Source organism: Ambystoma mexicanum, chromosome 1q (genome assembly GCF_040938575.1).
Source record: "Ambystoma mexicanum isolate Mex_15411 chromosome 1q, UKY_AmexF1_1, whole genome shotgun sequence".
Lineage (NCBI taxonomy): Eukaryota > Metazoa > Chordata > Amphibia > Caudata > Ambystomatidae > Ambystoma > Ambystoma mexicanum.
In genome coordinates, this window is record NC_090922.1 from 1,460,305,814 (window position 1) to 1,460,325,477 (window position 19,664).

Below are 19,664 nucleotides of genomic sequence, written 5' to 3' on the forward strand. Positions count from 1 at the left end.
AGCAGTCAAGAATCTTGGATTTTTCGTTGCCAATGGGCTAGTTCAGCACAGACTGAGAAAGTAAGTCTCAGTCAAGGAAACCCCAATACTCAAAACAAAGAAAGTCCTAAGAGCCTTTTGGGGTTTAGTGGGGTATCATAGTCGATTCACCCTCAGTTATTCATCCATCACACCTTGCCTCACTGATGAACTCAAAAATGCAGAACCCCAAAAGGTGAAGTGGAAAGAAGAAGACCAACTGTGTTTTGATAAACTCAAGCACATTCTGTGTAGTGAACCCGTGCTGAAGGTGGCAGATTTCAACAGGGAGTTTATTTTACAGATGGATGCTTCACACGTTGGGTTAGGGGCAGTTCTTTCACAAGATCACAATGGTATTGAACACCCTATTCTTTACATTAGCAGAAAACTGTTTCCCCGGGAAAAGAATTATGTCACGATTGAATTGGAGGCCTTGGCAATAAAGTGGGCGATAAACTACCTTAAATACTACCTTCACTGGCAGGAAGTTTAGATTGGTCACATACCATGTTCCATTGACATGGATGAGCCTCCGCAAGGACACCAATACACAAGTCATGTGCTGGTTCTTAGACCTGGAGCTTTCAAGGTAGAGTACCGAAAAGGAATGAGAACAGGACAAGAAACCAGTTACTTACCTGTAACTGTTGCTCTCCACTATGGGTCTGGCATGGATTCACATGCTCATGAATATTCCCCGTCGTCAGGCTGGGAATCCTCGGTAAAGAAAAAATCAGTTTCAGTTTTGTTTCTGAACTGTCTTTCTACTAATAACCAATCACTGGTCTCTGGGTTATACTGCCCCCAGCCAATGATTGTCCTCTCCCTAAGCCCCTCCTCTGGCAGCCATCTTCAGATTTGGTAGTACGTAAAGTGGCAGTAGGACCAAGAGAAGAGCCGCAGAGGGGTTGGAGGGAGGGTTTGCATGTGAATCATGCCAGACCCATGCTGGAGAGCAACAGTTACAGGTAAGTAACTTGTTCCTTCTCCAGCATGGGGTCTGGCATGGATTCACATGCTCATGAATACAAGAATACATAGCAGTACACACATGCATAACCACACAACCACGGGAGGTGGCAAGGCTCAACATTAAGCATTTCAACAACTCAACATTAAGCATCTCTTACCTCCTCACCAGGCTCACCTTCAAGCGAACAGGTTGTGCAGCATTGCCTGGTTGACTCTAGACTCCTTCCTGGAATCCCGCTCGACTCAGTAGAATCTCGTGAAGGTGTGTGTCTACCTCCACGTAGCAGCCCTGCAGATGTCTAGCAGAGGCACACCAGACAGGAACGCTGTAGTAGCAGCGATCACTCTGGTTGAATGGGCTCTCGGATGGCTGGGCAACGGTCCGTTTGCCAACTGGTGACAGTGCATGATGCAGCCGGAGAGCCATCTGGAAATGGATGCCTTCGAGAGGGCCTTCCCTTGCTTCACAGGGCCAGAGTTCACAAACAGCTGTGATGTCTTCCGAAAACTCTTTGTGCGGTCCAAGTAGAACTTCAGTGCTCTAGCCACATCCAGCGAGTGCAAAGTCCTCTCAGCCGGCGGCGAAGGCGACGGGAAGAAAACAGGTAACACCAAGGGCTCATTGAGATGGAAGTCTGACGGCACCTTGGGCATGAAGGAGGGGTGCGTCTTTAGCACTACCCTCCTTTCGTGGAATGTCGGGTATGGAGGTTTACAGGAGAGGGCCTGGATCTCTCCCACTCGTCATGCGGAGATGATGGCCACAAGAAACGTTGTCTTCCACGATAGGAACTTCAGCAGTGCCGAATGCAAGGGTTCGAATGGGGGACCCATGAGCCTGGTTAGCACCACGTTGAGCTCCCACGCCGGGCCGGAGCCTTAACCAGCGGGAACGAGCGGAACAGTCCTTTCATGAACTCCTTCACCAGGTGGTGAGACCACAGCGACAAGCCGCCCTGGAGTTCTGGTGTAGTGGGAGATAGCCGCCAGATGGATCTTGATGGAGGCATGTACCAGCCCTGCCTTGGCCAGCGACAGCAAGTACGGCAGCACTTGAGGGGCCGTAATCCATAGAGGGATGATCTTCTATGCACGGCACCAGACAGAGAACCTCTTCCACTTATGTCCATAGCACTTAAGAGTAGAGGACGCCCTGGCCTTGGCAAGTACCTCCTTGCGGTCCGCCGGGATATCGTAGCCTCCGAACTCTAGTGCTGCAGGAGCCAGGCCTGAAGGTTCAGTGATCCCGGGTCGTGATGTAGGATGGCGCCTCCTTCCCTGGTGAGATGATCCGCGTCTGTCTGCAGTTTGACTGGGGGGACGCTGTCAAGTCCAGAAGGTCCGGGAACCATATCTGCCTCGGCCACGCCGGTGCAACAAGGATCATCCTGCACCGGGACCATCAGAGTTGACTGATGAGTCGCAGAAGCAACGGTGGGAACGCATACAGGAACAGGCCATCCCAGGGGAAGGAGAATGCATTGCCCATGCTCCCCGGCTGGGGAAACCTGCTGGCGAACCTCCGGCACTTGGTGTTTGCTGCCGTCGCGAACAGGTCGATCTGGGGACTGTCCCATGGCCAGAATAGGAGATCCACTTGATCCTGCCGAAGCTCCTACTCGCGGCAAGAGCGCAGCTGCCTGCGGACTGAGTCGGCGACAGCGTTTTTCACTCCTGCCAGATGAAAAGGTACCAGGAACATCCCCTGGGCGACGGCCCAGTGCCACAGATCCTGTGCGTCCTTTGATAGGGCTGGGGATCTGGTGCCCCCCCTGCTTCCGGATGTAGAACATCGTGGTGGTGTTGTCGGTGAAGATCCGTACCACCTTGCCGTTAAGGGACGGAAGGAAAGACCGGAGGGCCCAGAACACGGCCTGGAGCTCCACGTCCGCCTCGTCAGGATCCCTCCCGTAGGCTTCAAACTTCTTGTCCAGGATAGCTTTGACGCCAGCCAGCTGGAGGTGTCTCCTGAATTTTCCTGAGGTGTAGTCATCGTTTGTGAAGGGAGCGACGGCTGGAGCGTGGGGTCCTCAATTTCATCCACGGCCCGCGGCTCCTCGTCGGCTCCACGGTTGTCTTTGCAGTGTGGTCGACGGCGAGTTCTCTTGACTTTGTATCTATGTCTGTTATGGCTAATGTGCCCCCCCCTTTCTCGTTCTGGGGTTTCACAGGGGTCTTCTCGATCGACTGGAAAGATGATTCCCTCCGGGGTAGCAGGGAAACTCTAGGCCCGGAAGTCGTCTCCACTGGGGTAGCCTCCACAGGCTTCGCCAGGGCCGACACAGCTCCTTCAATTGCGGCCTTTGCCAGGTGAATCAGGGCCTTCACGACCTTGGGAGCGTCTGAGGCCTTCACCTTAGGGGGAGGGTCACTGGCTCGTCCCCCTTGGCTTTTTCTGTTGGGATCGACCAGGGCTTCTCCCGAAGCTTTGCCGGGATCTCCGACTTTCTTTTCTGCGAGCCAGAGCGTTGGCTCGTGGATGATGGCCTCGGTGACATTACGCCCTGCCTGGCAGCAGAGGAGGCCGAACCAACAGTGCTCCCGATGCCTGCGGACTCGCAGTGCTTTGCCTTTTGTTGGGCCCCTGTATCCGGAGCACCCTCAAAGTTCTTAGAAGAACGCTTGGACTTCTTCTCACTTGCTGCTGGGCTCTTCCCCTCCAGCCAGTTGGTGAGTCGAATACGACGGTCCTTCATTGTCCAGACGGACATGTTCTTACAGAACGCACAGTTCCCCGCCATGTGCGACTTGTCGGCGTGAAGGCAGTAGAGGCACCGGGAGTGCTCATCTTCCTTTATGACATTCTGTAAACCACATCCTGGGCAGTTCCTGAACAGTTTGGATCCAGTAGGTGTCGAATCTCCTTTGTCCTGGGCCATTTCCGAATCGGGTTAGGCCTCAAAGGTCTTCCGGAATCCTCCAAGAAGTGTAATTTGATGAAGATCCGCCCTGGGGGAAGGGCATAGAAAATTCCGAAACGGATCCCCGTTGATCGGAAGAAGAATCGGTGGAGCTTGAGGCCCGAATTGACTGAAAAAATAAGAGTAAACTCTTCGAAAAAACGCAATACGTAGTAAAAGCTTGACAACTACAGCACAAGGACTCCCAACACTTGAACGTGCGGTAAAAATCTGAAGATGGCTGCCAGAGGAGGGGCTTAGGTAGAGGCCAGTCACTGGCTGGGGGCAGTATGACCCAGAGATCAGTGATTGGCTATTAGTAGAAAGACAGTTCAGAAACTAAACTGAAACTGATTTTTTCTTTACCGAGGATTCCCAGCCTGACGACGGGGAATATTCATGAGCATGTGAATCCATGCCAAACCCCATGCTGGAGAATATAGACTTCCTTTGCCATTTTCCAATAGGTGCTGAGAGAACCAGCAGCATTAGGGGAAGGTTATGTGATGAAACCAGTGGAGTCATCAATGATTTTCTAGCAGTGGCATCCTCCCATGTGGCCAGGGGACGGCAGCTGCTCCTGATCCCAGGAACGCTATATGAGGGAGGATCACATTGGGGTAGGCAACTTCCAGGGAGATGTCATGGCTTCACTGAGTGAGACATGGTATCACACATTTTACCTTGACGATAACCCTCCCATATCTAATACCTTTGTGGCTTTATTGTCATATCTACTCCTTCTCCTATGAAGAATAGGGAAAGCTCTTTCCTCAGACCTACAGGTCACCCTTCCAACTTTGGTCTGCCTTGTGAAAACGATGAAACTGCTCTCTCCAGTTCCACCATTCAATCACCCAGGACGGATTTGCCATTTAAAACCATTGGGAATGTTAATCCAAGTTGTTTTAACCAATTGTCAAAACTAGACTTTCTTTCTCAGAATGACCAAACTACTGGGGCGAGGAAGAGGGTTCGAGCAATGCAGAGCAAATGAGACCACAAACCCAGCGAGGGCTCTAGTGGTTGCTCGCATACCCCTGTGCCCGGAAAATTTAAAGAGCAGAAGTAGAGTGCTGGCGGGAGAGAGCTGCAACTCTCTGCAAGGTCCGAGAAACAGAAAGGCTGAGACCTGTGTGGTGGAGCCAGGCGTCTCACCGACAAAGGCCAAAGAAGTTGCTGCATGAGAAGGACACCGGGCCGGAATGGAAAGAGCTGGCAAGAGACTCCTGGGCGTTTGCAGGTGACAGAGGGCAGCAATTCTATCACCGGGGCCTGGAACGAAGCAGGCATGTCAAGTGGAAGTTGCGAAAGACGGAAAAACCAAGAGGAGACGGTCACGAGAAAGAAGCAGACGGAAACGCTTTACTGGCTGACTGCCGGAGAATCCAGGAACACCAACAAGGGCCGATGAGTCCACTCAGAGACACCGGGGAATATCGGCGGCCACGCCGCATGCAAGTAAATTGTAAATCAAGCAACTGAGGGAGAAAGCGCGAAAGGACTTAATGTTAGAGAGGGAATTGAACAACAAGAAAAACCCTTACAAATATGTGAATGTTTACAGTGCAAGTATATGGGAATCCCAGACAGGATAATATATCAAGAAGATATATTATCGAACAAAGTATATGGTGGAACTCTGGGAGAGGGCAGAGACTCTGTGTGAACAGAAGTCCTGGCAGGGGAGTATACCAGGCCAATTCAATTGAGTGAGTCCAAAACGTCCTGACAGGAGAGAATACCAGGCAATTACAAGTGTGTGAATATAAGAAGCCCTGGCAGGACATATTGCCAGGCAATTACAAGTTTGTGAATACAAGAATCCCTGGCAGGATTGCATAACAGGCAACTACAACTGCGTGAAATAAAGAAGTCCTATGAACAACCATCAAGACTAAGAAAAAGATTGTGCTAATTGGAAATAAAGAGGTCCTGAGAAGAAACATCAGTACTAGAAAAAGGACCTGTATTAACTAGGAGAGAAGGAGCAAACCCTGGCAGAAAAATATACCAGGTGTCCTGAAAGACAAAATTACAAAGCCAGACAGTTTTGTGTGTCAGTGTTGTTGTTGGCCAAGAAAGGCACAAGGAACTGTTTGTGAAACATCAGAGAGTAAAGAGGCATCCAGGTGAAGGGAACCCCCCTCTGGAGCAAGGGCCTTTATCCTTTTAGGAACTTTGTGTTGGATCCATTTATTCTTCTTTTATGAACACTTTTCTAAACCACCCAAGGTTAAAGATATTTACACCATCACCTTAATATTTAGTTTATAGTGTGAGGGGCAGAATAGAACTTTGGACACAGGCCAGTTTTGTTTTGGACATTCTGACACAGACAGATCTTTAGTTTTGGTTTAGGTAGGTAAATTCCTCTTAGATCAGGGTCAGAGATGCAGTTTGCCAAGCCCTTTTATTTTCAATAAAAGTATTTAACCAAAATCATGGCTAACTTGTGTCCTCGTCTTATTCCTGACTCCCCACAATAGGTACTAAAATAATAAGGGTCACTATTATTTAACATGGATGATAAAATGGTAAAATACTGCTTGGTTGTAGAATCAGTGATACTAAAGGACCATATGGACACAATCAATTTGCAATTAAGGGATAAACGCTACAAAGAAGAAACTGGCCAAATGAAAATCAGTCAAGTATAAAACAATAACGAACTTCACATAAAGCGCCTTACAAACAGCACAAGTGAGTTAACTAGGGAAATGTTTTTTACTTTTTTAGTGCAATTGGGATAACACATCATGATGCAGGAATAATAAGCTATTACATTGCAGTCACTTTAAGCTTACAGTATCAAAGAGGACGAAAACCATATAGTGATTTAATTTGGATGGAATTAAAGGAGACCTGCATGCAATAGGTATTACAAATACAAATTGTTATAAGTGGGAATATTAAATATGGAATTTGGGATAGTGTGAGGTAATGGAGAGCTAATGCCCCACCTCCAAGTTTTAATAAGCGCATATACAAATGGAGAGTGTATTAGTGAGTGTGCCCTACTGCTCTTTGAGATAAAGTAAATATTGGTTATTTTTACTTATTTCAGATAATCTAATCACATATCCAAGAATTAATGTATGATTGAATTACTGACAGAATATATGGATAGTAAAACAAATAGAAATCTGAATAGAATCTGGAAATGGTTATAAGACTAAATAATGTTTTTAAAAGGACCAATCTAATTGCTAAAATAACGAGAACTATGATGTCACTAACATGCATTAGTTCTTCTCATCTCCCTTCGTTTTGCTCCTATTCTGTTGCATGTTATGTCTTTTGGTTCAAAAATATATTTGTATCTAATTTTCTCATTATGACATTTGTAATACTTAGTTTTGGCTAATATCCTTCATTTTTGTACATTCCTATTTTATAAAAATAATGATTGAGATAATGCTGTGATGAAAAACTATCGGCCGGAAACATGTACTGGGAGCCTATGAGATATTATCAATGGCAATATAACAGTTTACTCAAGTCATTTATAAAACGGCTATTAGAGCATAACAGTCTGTATTGTACCAAAACATCAAAGCATATTTTTTCAAATCCCATAACAACTTATTTTGTTTGAAGCATTTTGCTGGGTTAGGGGATTAATTAAGGTGGGGGTGTGTAGGGGGTGCTGCGGGGGTCTCACCCCACATTAAATTGCAGTGACATTTGTTTAAAAGATGAAAAGAAATCGATGTTATGGGATTCGAAGAAAATTAATTTGACGACAAAGATCAGCACAGTCAACCAACCACAAATTGAGAAAACACTACTGATTTAAATATTATATTTATATAGAGGCACAAGGAGTGCCTCTTTCCTGGGTAAGGATAAATACCATTCCAAGAAAAAGAGCGACAGGTTATGGCATAAACATTTCTCTCCAACTCTGAAGTTAAAGGTAGAAAAACATGTCTATGGAAGCAGAACAAGGATACTTGGATGCTAAACCATACCTGTGGGAACATCCTCTTGTAGAGAATCTGGTCAATTTGAGGTCGAGATCCATTCACAGATTCAACAACTTGTGCAGACTTGTGCAGACAGTGGCTGCTGAGATGCCTAGATTTTTGTGTGGAGGCCCCATCTCTTTCAGACTATGGCTGTTCTTATGCAGGGATCTGTGGGGGTAAATCCTGCCTGGTACAGACAGTGGCTTCTCAGATACTGAAATGTGTGGTTGGAAACACTATCGTATGCAGCCTGTTGCTGCTGTGCGCAACATAGCCCAGGACTGGACCCAGGGAAGGGGCGTGGAAGAGGGGAGGTAGAAAACCTTTCCAACCCAGGTGTAGAGGGCCTCCCAGAGGCGGGGAGTGCGAGTTGGAAGGGTCCCAGTCTTTGCCCCCTTTCATATGCAATGGTGGATGAAATGAATGTGCCACCACTATCTGACACTCAAAACCGAAAGTCCTCCAGGGTGGCTTAATTTCTTTCTCCGGGACCTTCTCTAAAACCTTTTTTTGGTACATCCTAGAGAGAGTCGAGACAAGCATATGATCTGGCTTAATCTCGGAGACAGATAGGGGTAGTTGATCTAGAGAGACCTCAGAGAATGAAAACCTCAATCTTTTGAAAGATGCTAATTAGCAGTGTCCCCCCCATTAGGGGTCCAGTACGGCTTTGGAGAATAATATTAAAGTGGCATCTTCTTGACTAGTAATGTTTGCAAGGCGTTGGCATTGAATGATTGCATGGCCTGGAGATCGTGGGAAATAGGGGTCCAAGCTGCTAAAAGACTGGGCGGTATTAACAAATGAATCTTTGAGGGGACACAGGCGATGCGACCTGCCCTGAGAGGCATCTGTCAGCCTTTGTCCTAATGAGAGCATTATATACTGTAGCTGCTTTTACCTTCCTGGTCCCTCTACCTTGTCCCTCACCACCCCAGTAACTTAACAATGCTCAGTGGTCTAGCCTGGCGGTGGGGGAAGAGTCAGAGACGTCATGGGTAGAGTTGAGCCAGAGCTAACCTATGCGGCAAGAATGGCTCTAAGAGCCAAACGGGAGACAAATCAGAAAGATAACAGCAACATAAATAATTTATTGGAAATATGTGCTGTGAATGGAAATGGTCTGCACATACCCAATACAGCCCTTTCCAGTACCACAAATGGTATCCAGTCTCCCCACACCTGAACGACAATTTACCTGGCATGCAGATTCTCTACCACCCACCCATCTCTAGAGAGAGCAAGAAGGAATATATTGTACTGTGATGAAGTCCCCTGTCAGGACCTTCGTCTAGTGGCATAAGCCAGGAGACTTGTGGAGCTAAGTTGGTTTGTTTGTTTGTTTGTTTGTTTTATTTCTAATGCGCTCCAGACCCATAGGTAGAAGGGCGCAGCAGGTAGGATAATGCAAAGCTTGCATCGTTACAGATTATACAGGATACAGTAAAAGTTATACATATTATACAAGATACAGTAATGGATATTATAGATATTATACAAGTTATACATATTATACAAGATACAGTAATAGTATACAAATGTGCAGGAACATCATCGTGCAGGTCGATGAGTTACATAGAAGATGGTACGCATAACATATCGTGAGACAGAGGAGAGGGACCAGTGTCAGGTCTGGGAATACTATAAACCTATATCTAGTGGTCGTTGGAGATAAGATATTGGATAACATTCCTTCTGAATAGTGGGTACGGCTGATCTGCTCTTATATTGTTGGGTAATAGATTCCAGGTTTTAGCCGCCTTCACAGGGAAACTATTCCCACCGACCGTGGTTAGTTTAAATCTAGGTACTACCAGACAGTTAGTGTTGGTAGCTCTAAAAGGTCTGATGGAGGTTTTTCTTTGTATTTTGTTCGTGAGGTAGCTTGGGGCGGCGTTGTTAAGAGCTTTATGTGTCAAGGAGATCATTTTTAATTGAATTTTGTGGTTTGTAGATAGCCATTTGTGTTGACGTCTAATGGTGGAAATGTGTGCTCTTTTATTTATGTCAAGCGCTGCTCGCAAAGCATTGTTTTGGAGCGTTTGAAGTTTCTGGATGGTAGATTTGTTGGCGCCACTGTAAAGGGCATTACAGTAGTCGATCCTGGAGAGGATAAGTGCTCTAGCCAAGATCATGCAACTGTCATTAGAGAGGAAAGGCTTGCCTGCTCTTATCAGTTTGCAGGTGTAGGCGGTGGTGGAGGCCAAGGATTTTAGTTGTTTGTTGAATGATAGTGTGGAATCCAAGTAGAAACCGAGGGTTTTTACTTCCTTGGAGACCCTGATAGGATTTCCATCAATATTGCAGGAGGAGAATTCCTGATCTAATTTTTTGGTGTTCACATGTGTTCCCAGGATTATCAACTCCGTCTTGTCGTCATTCAAGCACAGGCCATGTGTGGCCATCCATGCTTGAACAACGAGATATACCCTGTTCACCAATTCCAAGTCCTTCCTATGATCCCCAGAAAGCGGGAGGAGAATCTGTGTATCATCTGCATAGTTAGTGTAGGTGATACCCAGAAGGTCCAGATCATCGAACAAGGGTTTGGTGAAGATATTGTATAGGGTAGGCGAGACACCGGAACCCTGGGGAACGCCACATAATATAGGGGTAGGGTCAGCTGCGGCCGAAAGGGAAAAAACTCTCATTGTTCTTTCGCTGAGGAAAGATTCTAGCCACTTGATGGCCTCAGGAGAGAAATGGGCAGCAGAGTCCAGGTGTTTGCAGAGTACCTTGTGATCGACCAAGTCGAATGCTGCTGAGAGATCAAGTAGGAGCAAGAGTGCTGTTCCTCCTCCATCCCTAAGCTCGTCGACCTGTGTCTTTAAATCAATTAAGGCGATTTCCGTTCCATGAAGTGGACGGAAACCAGATTGTCTTGCTCCTAGGAGCTTATACAAGTCAAGGTGTTTTTGTATCTGAATATAGGCGGCTTTGTCCAATATTTTGAGGAGGAATGGCACAGTGGTAATTGGCGGTAGTTGGTTGGGATAAGTGGGTCTAAGGTCTGTTTTTTGAGAAGTGGGAGCACTCAGGAATGTTTTAAATTGGCTGGGATAGTGCCTGATGTGAAGGAGGCATTGATTAATTTAGAAATAAATGGTGAGAGGTCTCTGGCAGCGTCTTTTATTAACTGTGCTGGGCAAGTATCGCCCTTGCAGTTAGATGGTTTGAGTGAAAGAATGATTTTTTCTACTTCTAGTGGGGATGTTTTAGAGAAGTGAAATTTGTTGTTTGCCTCTGGTGGGATACTATGTGTAGAGGTATTAGGGGAGTGCTGAAGGTTGAGCATATCTTTTTTTTGTTGTATTTTGGTTTGAAGTGTATTGATTTTATTTGCTAGCGCATTTTGAATATCTGTGCACCAAGTCTTATTCTTGGTAACTAAGTCTGGTGTGGCTATTGGTGACTCTAATTCCTTCAGTATGGCGAAGAGTTCTCTCATGCTAAAATTAGAGTTAGTGATACGTTCATCATAGGAGTTCTTTTTGGCAAGGTTCACTTCTTTTTTAAAGTGAGAGGAGATAGGGGATAGTTTTGCTTTATTTTCGATAGAGGGACATAGTCTCCAGGAATTTTCACTTTTTCTTTTTAGGAGTCGTAAATCTCTCAATTGGGGAGTGAACCATTTGTTAAGGTGCGCTTTAGGTTTGCTTTTTCTAAGTTTGAGCGGGGCGATTTTGTCCAGTGTGTTGAGCATAATCTTGTTATATTCTTCAACTAGAGTACTGGGGTCTAGATTGTCAGATAGAGCGTTTAACGTGGGTAGGATGGCGGGGATGACTTTTTCCGCTGTAATACTCTTTTTGTTTCTGGTTAGACAAGGAAGTGCTAACAATGGGACCGTTGGAGAGGGTCTGGCTGTAGATAGGTTAAAGGTTACGAGAGAGTGATCTGTCCATGATTGGGGAGAGATGGAAGTGATAGAGGCTGTGCAGTTGTAATCTGCTATCCAGTCTAGTGTTCTCCCTTTGGAGTGAGTGGGTCTGTTGACTTTCTGAAACAGGCCTGATGCATTGATGGTATTGGCTATGTCTGAGGCTTGTTTGCCCATAGGGTCATTAAAGCCAAGGTTAAAATATCCTAATAATAGAAGCTGGGAGGTAGGTTTAAGGTTGTTGGTGATTAGGCTATGCAAGTCCTCGTCGAAGGTACCGAGAGGACCTGGGGGTCTATAAATTAAGTGGATGGTGAGGGTTTGTATGTTATTTATCTGGAATTTGACCAAGATATTTTCACAGGATTGTAGGATTTGAGGAGGGGATGTTCTGAGAGAGAGGCTCAATTCGGAGATGATGGCAATTCCACCACCTCGTGTGCTATCCCTATCTTGTCTTGTTATGGTGTAGCCTTCTGGAATGGCTAGCATTAGCGATGGTCCAGCTGCGTTATGTAGCCAGGTCTCGGTTACTTCCAGCAAGTCCAGATTGTGTTCTGTAGTGAGGTCGGCTATGTCAAGAGCATGGGCGACAAGGGATCTCGCTTTAAGGAGTGCTCCTTTGAGTACCAGCGTCTCTTTAGGCATGTTTGCTTGGCTAGGGGTAGTTAAGTTGGTATCTGAGGTTTTGAACTTTTGTGTTTTGATTGTAGTGACATTTGTTGTTACCGTCTGGTGTGGTTTATGTGGGTAATTTGTTTTTAGGTTGGTTGATGGTAAGGTTCTTCTAGGTGGTTCATATAGTTGTGTGAGTCTTGCGCGAAGTTTAAGATTTCTGTCTAGTAAGGTGCGTGGGAGGGAGGTGAAGGTTTCACCTGTGGTACTAATATGATTTGGTGGAGAGTTGGTAGGGTTATTAGTCACTATGTTGGGCAACGTATGTAGGGTCGGGTCTGATATCGAGGCAGGAGATGCCGTAAGGTGTTCTTGGGTCATGGTGATAAAACTTAGAGTAACAGCTATAATGCTGTAGTGCAATAATGGATGCAGCATTTTTTAGTGAATCCAGATATGTGCACGTGGGTGCTTAGGACTATAGGCAGGGTGGGGCGTTCACTAACAAGGCACAAATGGACATTCAGTGGCAAGGTGCATATGGGCATTCAGTAGCGAGGCACGTATAGGCGTTCACTAACAAGGCAAAAATGGATATTCAGTGGCAAGGTGCATATGGGCGTTCAGTGGCAAGGTGCATATGGGCGTTCAGTAGCGAGGCACATATAGGCTAGGTGAGGCATTCACTAATAAAGCACATCTAGGGCGCAACAGGGTACAACACAAGGCTCAGCATAGGTTAAATGTGGTCTAATGGCGACCATAGGGCACAACACAGGGCTCAGCATAGGTTAAATGTGGTCTAATGGCGACCATAGGGCACAACACAGGGCTCAGCATAGGTTAAATGTGGTCTAATGTCGACCATGGGGCACAACACAAGGCTCAGCATAGGTTAAATGTGGTCTAATGGCGACCATAGGGCATAACACAGGGCTCAGCATAGGTCAAAGGGAGACTGGACATGACCATGGGGCACAATATGTGATACTATGGAGGAGCAGATCACTTAGAGAAATCACAATAGCAGAAATGCGGTACGTCAGCCGATGGGTGGGGTGTACTATGGAAGTTGTGAAATCAGTCTTGGGCGGGGATGCTAGGACAATCAGGCAGCTCATGCAAGGATAATATTGAACGTTTGCCTATAGGTTTACCTTCATGCTGTGAGCCTTATTTGCAGATGTTTGCAGATGCATGCTCGAGACTGGATGATAGAAGCGGCGAGGGCATGCGGAGAACGGGCGGTTTGAGCTCCTGATGCGATTCTAGTTCTGCCTATAGGAGTTTTCTGGGGACGCTCAATACCGCTCCAGGCCGCTAACAGGCGCAAACAGGGCCTTTATACGGCCTTCATGCAGGCCGCCGGCTCATCCGCCTGGCGGCGGAAGCTGAATGCAAAATAAGGGCCAGATCGAGGCTCAGCCTCGCTGTGGTGCCGCGTCGCGCCCGGCATGGGCAGGTCAGGCACAGGATTGGGACATGGTCAGGCAGGCCGTGTAATGCCGGACTGTGCTTGCTTGGGGATGCAGCCTGGTGTCGGTGGCAGCATCAGAGGAGTGGGGCTCCTGCCCTCTACCCTCGGTGGTCGTCGTGAAGAGGGTAGAGGGCAGGAGCCTAGGTGCCTAGACAAACAAATAGCGGAAAAATACATTTGCCACAATCCCCCTAAGAAACAGAACCAAACCCTGGAAAGCGGAATTAGGGGCTGGAGACAGAGTAAACCTGGAAAAACATCCAGTCCTGTCACTTACAGGGAAGACACCAGAAATCCTATCACAGGACTGAAATATTAAGTAGGCAAAACCTCCCCAAGAGGGACTACATCTCCCACAATTCCCTTCTCTCCCAACCAAAAAACCTGAAACGGATCAGGGAAATTAAATTATCCCTTTAAGAACCGGGAGGCCATAGCAAAACCATTAAATGACAGGGAGACCCCGGAAGAAACCTTAACACCCCTAGAGAACCACTAACACACTTTCTTCCGAAACAGCAGCACAGCATTATATCCTCAACACAAGCCGCCTGTTCAGTTTCTCCCAGCACAGCGTTTCAATATGGCCACCACAGTTCTTATAGAGTCAGCCCTGCCCTAACCGACTATCAGGAAGTAAGAAAGCTCATTCAATCATAAGCCTCGCATCCTTTGGCTCACAGCTGCAGACTCCTAATTCCAAACAAGGGGAGGGGGAATGTTTCTATATAAGCCAAGGAGCCCAGTTTAGGTGGTGGCGGACGGGAGCAGGCAGAAGACTGGAGAGGGGAGTTTGTTGGAGAGGAGAGGTGCTGCAGAGACTTTGGAGACTGGAGGCAGGTGTTTTAGAGAGGGGAGCTGGAGAAGTGGCAGCAGGAGAGAGGAGGAGATGATCTCTACAGAACAGAATAATGTGGAGAGAATTAAAGCCAAGATAAAGGAAGGAAAGAGGAAGGAGGAAAAACCAGGACACAGTAGCGAAGGAAAGGAGGTAAGAAGTAAAACCAGGAGTGGATTGGAAGTCAGTAGTACTAACAGAGGAAACAAGAGAGGACGAAAAACCAAGAGTAGAGTGGCAGGAAGAGACAAGAACAGATGAAGTAGAGAGGAAATAAAACCTAGTGTGGAGAAGGAAGGAGTGAGGACACAGAGAATAAGTCTTCAGATGAGTAAAGAAGATTGCCCAAGGGGTGACGAGCATTGGAAGAGAAAGAAGAAAGCCACAGATAAGAGATCAGGAGTTTATTAAAATATTGAAGAGAGGCAAGGAGCCAGAAGCAGGCTAGTCATCTAGAAATCGGAGGTTTCAGAGGCCCAGGTCTGATTCTAGGCAGGTCTAACAGGAGTGGCGGGGTCGAGGGGGGGTGAGGGGGTTTATGGGATACTAGTGGGTCAGGGAGCATAATGACAGTTCAGAGAGTTGGCTGGGAAGAACAGAGTCAGGATTGAAGGCTAGTAGGGATTGGTCCTTTTGCCTCTCTCTTCGATGACCTCAACGTGACCTTGAAGCCCCTGAGGATCCTGCAGAACACTGCTTTAGTCTTGAGGAACATGACCACGGAAAGCCCATGGCCTAGATTTAGAGGAGCAGAAAGAGGGTTTGCTACATACCGAAATGAGGAGTGAAGAATCTCCCCTGGGACTTTGGAACTGTTGCTGAGGCTTGAAAGCTTGACCTTTCATCCCGACACTGGAAAAGCCCTTGCAATACACAGTTGTGGAAGGAGGCAAGGCTATATTTTTATTTCTTTGCATAAGATGCTGTTTATGTTTAAGTTGGCCAGCCTTTGTGCACAAGCCCCAATAGAAATGTGCTGATCTTTGTGTACTCCCTAGTTCCAAATGTCCAGTTTGTGATGGTATATGTAAATATGTAACGCCAATAAAGTTATGGTGTGGTTGAACTGGCTTGAAAAAAAAAACCTTTCATCAGAAATGTGAAAGTAGTATAATCCATTTGAGCCAAGTCACGCATTCCACAACGGCACCGAAAAGCCATCGCTGCAAGTTCACCTCCAGTTCAGAGCATGTGGCTTTAACATGGCTCTCAAAGGAAAGTAAACAGTGATCAGATCTTTGTTAGAGGGAGAGTTGGGGTCAGCTAATAACAAATTCCCTACAGGCTACTGAATCCAGCATGTTTACTCCAGCACGGTAGCCCCTGGACAGGTGAATGGAAGGTTAAAAGTATCTTATAGTCCCTGAAAAGCTATGGTAAGGAATCTTTGGGGATATAAAAAGCGATGATGGCATCTCTCAAGAACAGGAGCCGATCATTGATGGATACACGGTGGATGAGCATGGCTTCCAGTATGATTTAACCCGGCCAATGTAGGGGGTGTGGAATAGAAGAATATGCAGTTCATACTACTGCGAGGAGACAGCCTCATTTGGAAAACTAACTACTCACCAAGGTTTGTGTGATACAGAATGGTAAGCGAAAGAAATTACCATTGATAGGTATGTGAAATGTCTACCTATCACTTCCAAGTCTTACTCAAGCACTTTGGTGTCCTGACTAGGTATCCCCTTCATGTCCCGAACACAAACTGTGGCAACAATGGACTTGGTCATAGCAGATGTGGATACCAGGCTTATTCATCCCATTGCAAGCAAGTATTGGATTGGCACAATAAGGTGGCCCGTTGTAATTACAGCTTGGAACACATACCCTTCTTCGATGGTTACAGAGTTCATGATGATGCAGTTGGTGATCTTCGACTTTTCTTTGATACCACAGGACGCACCCACCACAGATCGCTTAATGGACGTCTTCTCACCGACTTGCGTGGACTGGCCAATGATGCTGTCCGATCCAATCTGTTGGTACAGAAAGCAGAACCTGGTCATGTGAATCTCACCTTCCCAACCTCAGGCATCTTGCTTTCGCACCAAACGTGCATGCTCTAACTGCACCCACTGGGGCATGTAGGTACAGCGATGCAAGGCAGGGTTTCACTCTCCATATGCATGTGGCAGACCACCAAGTCAGTTAACCCCCACCATCAACATAAGTAAGAATTCTTTAAAGTCAATGTAGGAACAAGTTACTTACCTGTAACTGTTGTTCTCCAGCATGGGTCTGGCATGGATTCACATGCTCATGAATATTCCCCGTCGTCAGGCTGGGAATCCTCGGTAAAGAAAAAACCAGTATCAGTTTCGTTTCTGATCTGTCTTTCGTAGTAGTAACCAATCACTGGTCTCTGCGTCATACTGACCACAGCCAATGACTGCCCTCTACCTAAGCACCGCCTCTGGCAGCCATCTTCAGATTTGGAAGCACGTGAAGTGGCAGTATGACCAAGTGAAGAGCCGCAGAGGGTTAGGCGGGAGGGTTCGCATGTGAATCCATGCCAGACCCATGCTGGAGAACAACAGTTACAGGTAAGTAACTTGTTCCTTCTCCAGCATGGGGTCTGGCATGGATTCACATGCTCATGAATAAAGAATACATAGCAGTACACACATGCACAACCACGGGAGGTGGCAAAAGCTCAACATTAAGCATTGCATCAAACTCAACATTAAGCATCTTACCTCCCTACCAGGCTCACCTCAGGCGAACAGGTTGCGCAGCACTGCTTGGCCGACCCTGGATTCCTCCCTGGAATCCCGATCGACGCAGTAGAACTTCGTGAAGGTGTGCGTCGACCTCCACGTAGCAGCCCTGCATATGTCCAGCAGGGGCACACCAGAAAGGAACGCCGTGGTAGCTGCGATCGCTCTGGTGGAATGGGCTCTCGGACGGCCAGGCAGCGGTCGGTTTGCCAACCGATGACAGTACATGATACAGCCGGAGAGCCATCAGGAAATGGAAGCCTTCGAGAGAGCCTTCCCCTGATTGACAGGTCCAAAATTCACAAAGAGTTGTGACGTCTTCCGAAAACACTTTGTGCGGTCCACGTAGAACTTCAGCGCTCTAGCCACATCCAGCGAGTGCAAAGTTCTCTCAGTCGGCGACGAAGGCGACGGGAAGAATACAGGCAACACCAAGGGTTCGTTGAGGTGGAAGTCCGACGGTACCTTGGGCATGAAGGAGGGGTGCGTCCTGAGCACTACCCTCGTGTCGTGAAAAGTCAAGTACGGGGCCTTGCAGGAAAGGGCCTGGATCTCTCCCACCCGTCGTGCGGAGGTGATGGCCACAAGAAACGCTGTTTTCCACGACAGAAACTTCAACGGGGCCGAGTGCAGAGGCTCGAACGGAGGTCCCATGAGCTTGGTCAGCACCACGTTGAGCTCCCACGCCGGGGCCGGAGCCTTCACCGGCGGGAACGATCTGAACAGTCCCTTCATGAACTCTTTCACCAGACGATGAGACCACAAGGACGTCCGCCCCGTGGTTCTGGTGTATCGGGAGATCGCAGCAAGATGAATCTTGATGGACGCGTGTGCCAGCCCAGCTTTGGCCAGCGTCAGCAGGTACGGCAGTACTTGGGGAGCCGTAATCCATAGAGGGTTAATCTTCTGTGCGTGGCACCAGACAGAGAACCTCTTCCATTTGTGTCCGTAGCATTTAAGAGTCGAGGACGCCCTGGCCTTTGCAAGAACCTCTCTGCAGTCGGCCGGTATGTCGTATCCTCCAAACTCTAGCGCTGCAGGAGCCAGGCCTGCAAGTTCAGCGATTTCGGGTCGTGGTGGAGGATGGCGCCTCCTTCCCTGGAGAGCAGATCCGCATCCACCGGCAGCTTGATTGGCGGGGACGCTGACAAGTCCAGAAGGTCCGGGAACCATATCTGCCTCGGCCACGCAGGTGCGACGAGGATCATCCTGCACCGTGACCTCTTGAGCTGGTTGACGAGCCGGATTAGCAGTGGCAAAGGAGGGAACGCGTAGAGGAACAGGCCCTCCCAGGGAAACGAGAAAGCATCGCCCATGCTCCTCGCCTGGGGAAACCTGCTGGCGAACCTCCGGCACTTGGAGTTCGTCGCCGTCGCGAACAGGTCGATATGGGGTGTGCCCCACCGTCGGAAGAGGCGATCCACTAGATCCTGCCGTAGTTCCCACTCGTGGCACGAGCGCAGCTCCCTGCTGAGTGAGTCGGCGATGGTGTTTTTTATCCCTGCCAGATGAAACGGCACCAGAAACATCCCTTGGGCGACTGCCCAATGCCACAGGTCCTGCGCCTCCTTGGACAGTGCTGGGGACCTGGTTCCGCCCTGTTTCCTGATGTAAAACATGGTGGTGGTGTTGTCGGTGAAGATCCTCACCACCTTGCCCTTGAGGGACGGAAGGAAGGACCTGAGGGCCCAAAACACTGCACGGAGCTCCAGGACGTTGATATGTAAGGATTTCTCCGTCGGGAGCCAAAGGCCTCTTGCGTGCAGATTTTCGGTGTGCGCTCCCCACCCTTCCAGGGAGGCATCCGTGGTCACCGTCTCCTGGTGGGATGGGGTCTGGAAGTCCATGCCCGCTGTCAGATGCGCGCGGGTGCCCCACCACCGGATCGCTCGTCGGAAACTCTCGTCGAGTGTGACCCTTTCCTCGAAGCTGCCCGTCGTTTGGATCCAGCGCGCTTCCAGGAACTCCTGCAACGGGCGCATCCAGAGCCTGCACATGGGAATGAGGTAGATGCAGGAAGACATCATTCCGAGGAGGGACTTGATGGACCTCACCTTGGCCGCGTCGGCCACCAACATCCGCTGCACCTTGCCCAGGATGGTCCTGGTCCTCTCCTCCGACGGGGAGGCCAGAAGGGACACTGTGTTGAGCCTCGCTCCCAGAAACAGAGCGTCTTGCGCGGGTACCAGGTGGGATTTGGCGTAGTTCACGGAGAATCCCAGGTCCGTGAGAAGTTGGACGGTCCTTGCCGTGTGAACCACGGCGAG

The 19,664-nt window shown here is 48.1% G+C and overlaps 1 protein-coding gene across 1 annotated transcript in view; it reads right to left on the reverse strand.

The window, feature by feature from the left end:
• EIF2B3 (eukaryotic translation initiation factor 2B subunit gamma) overlaps nt 1-19,664 on the reverse strand; it is a 1,062,507-nt gene that overhangs the window by 118,413 nt on the left and 924,430 nt on the right. Inside the window, exon 10 of the mRNA XM_069642355.1 lies at nt 16,508-16,656. Coding sequence (XP_069498456.1) covers nt 16,508-16,656 — 149 coding nt within the window. The remainder of the gene's footprint in view (nt 1-16,507; nt 16,657-19,664) is intronic.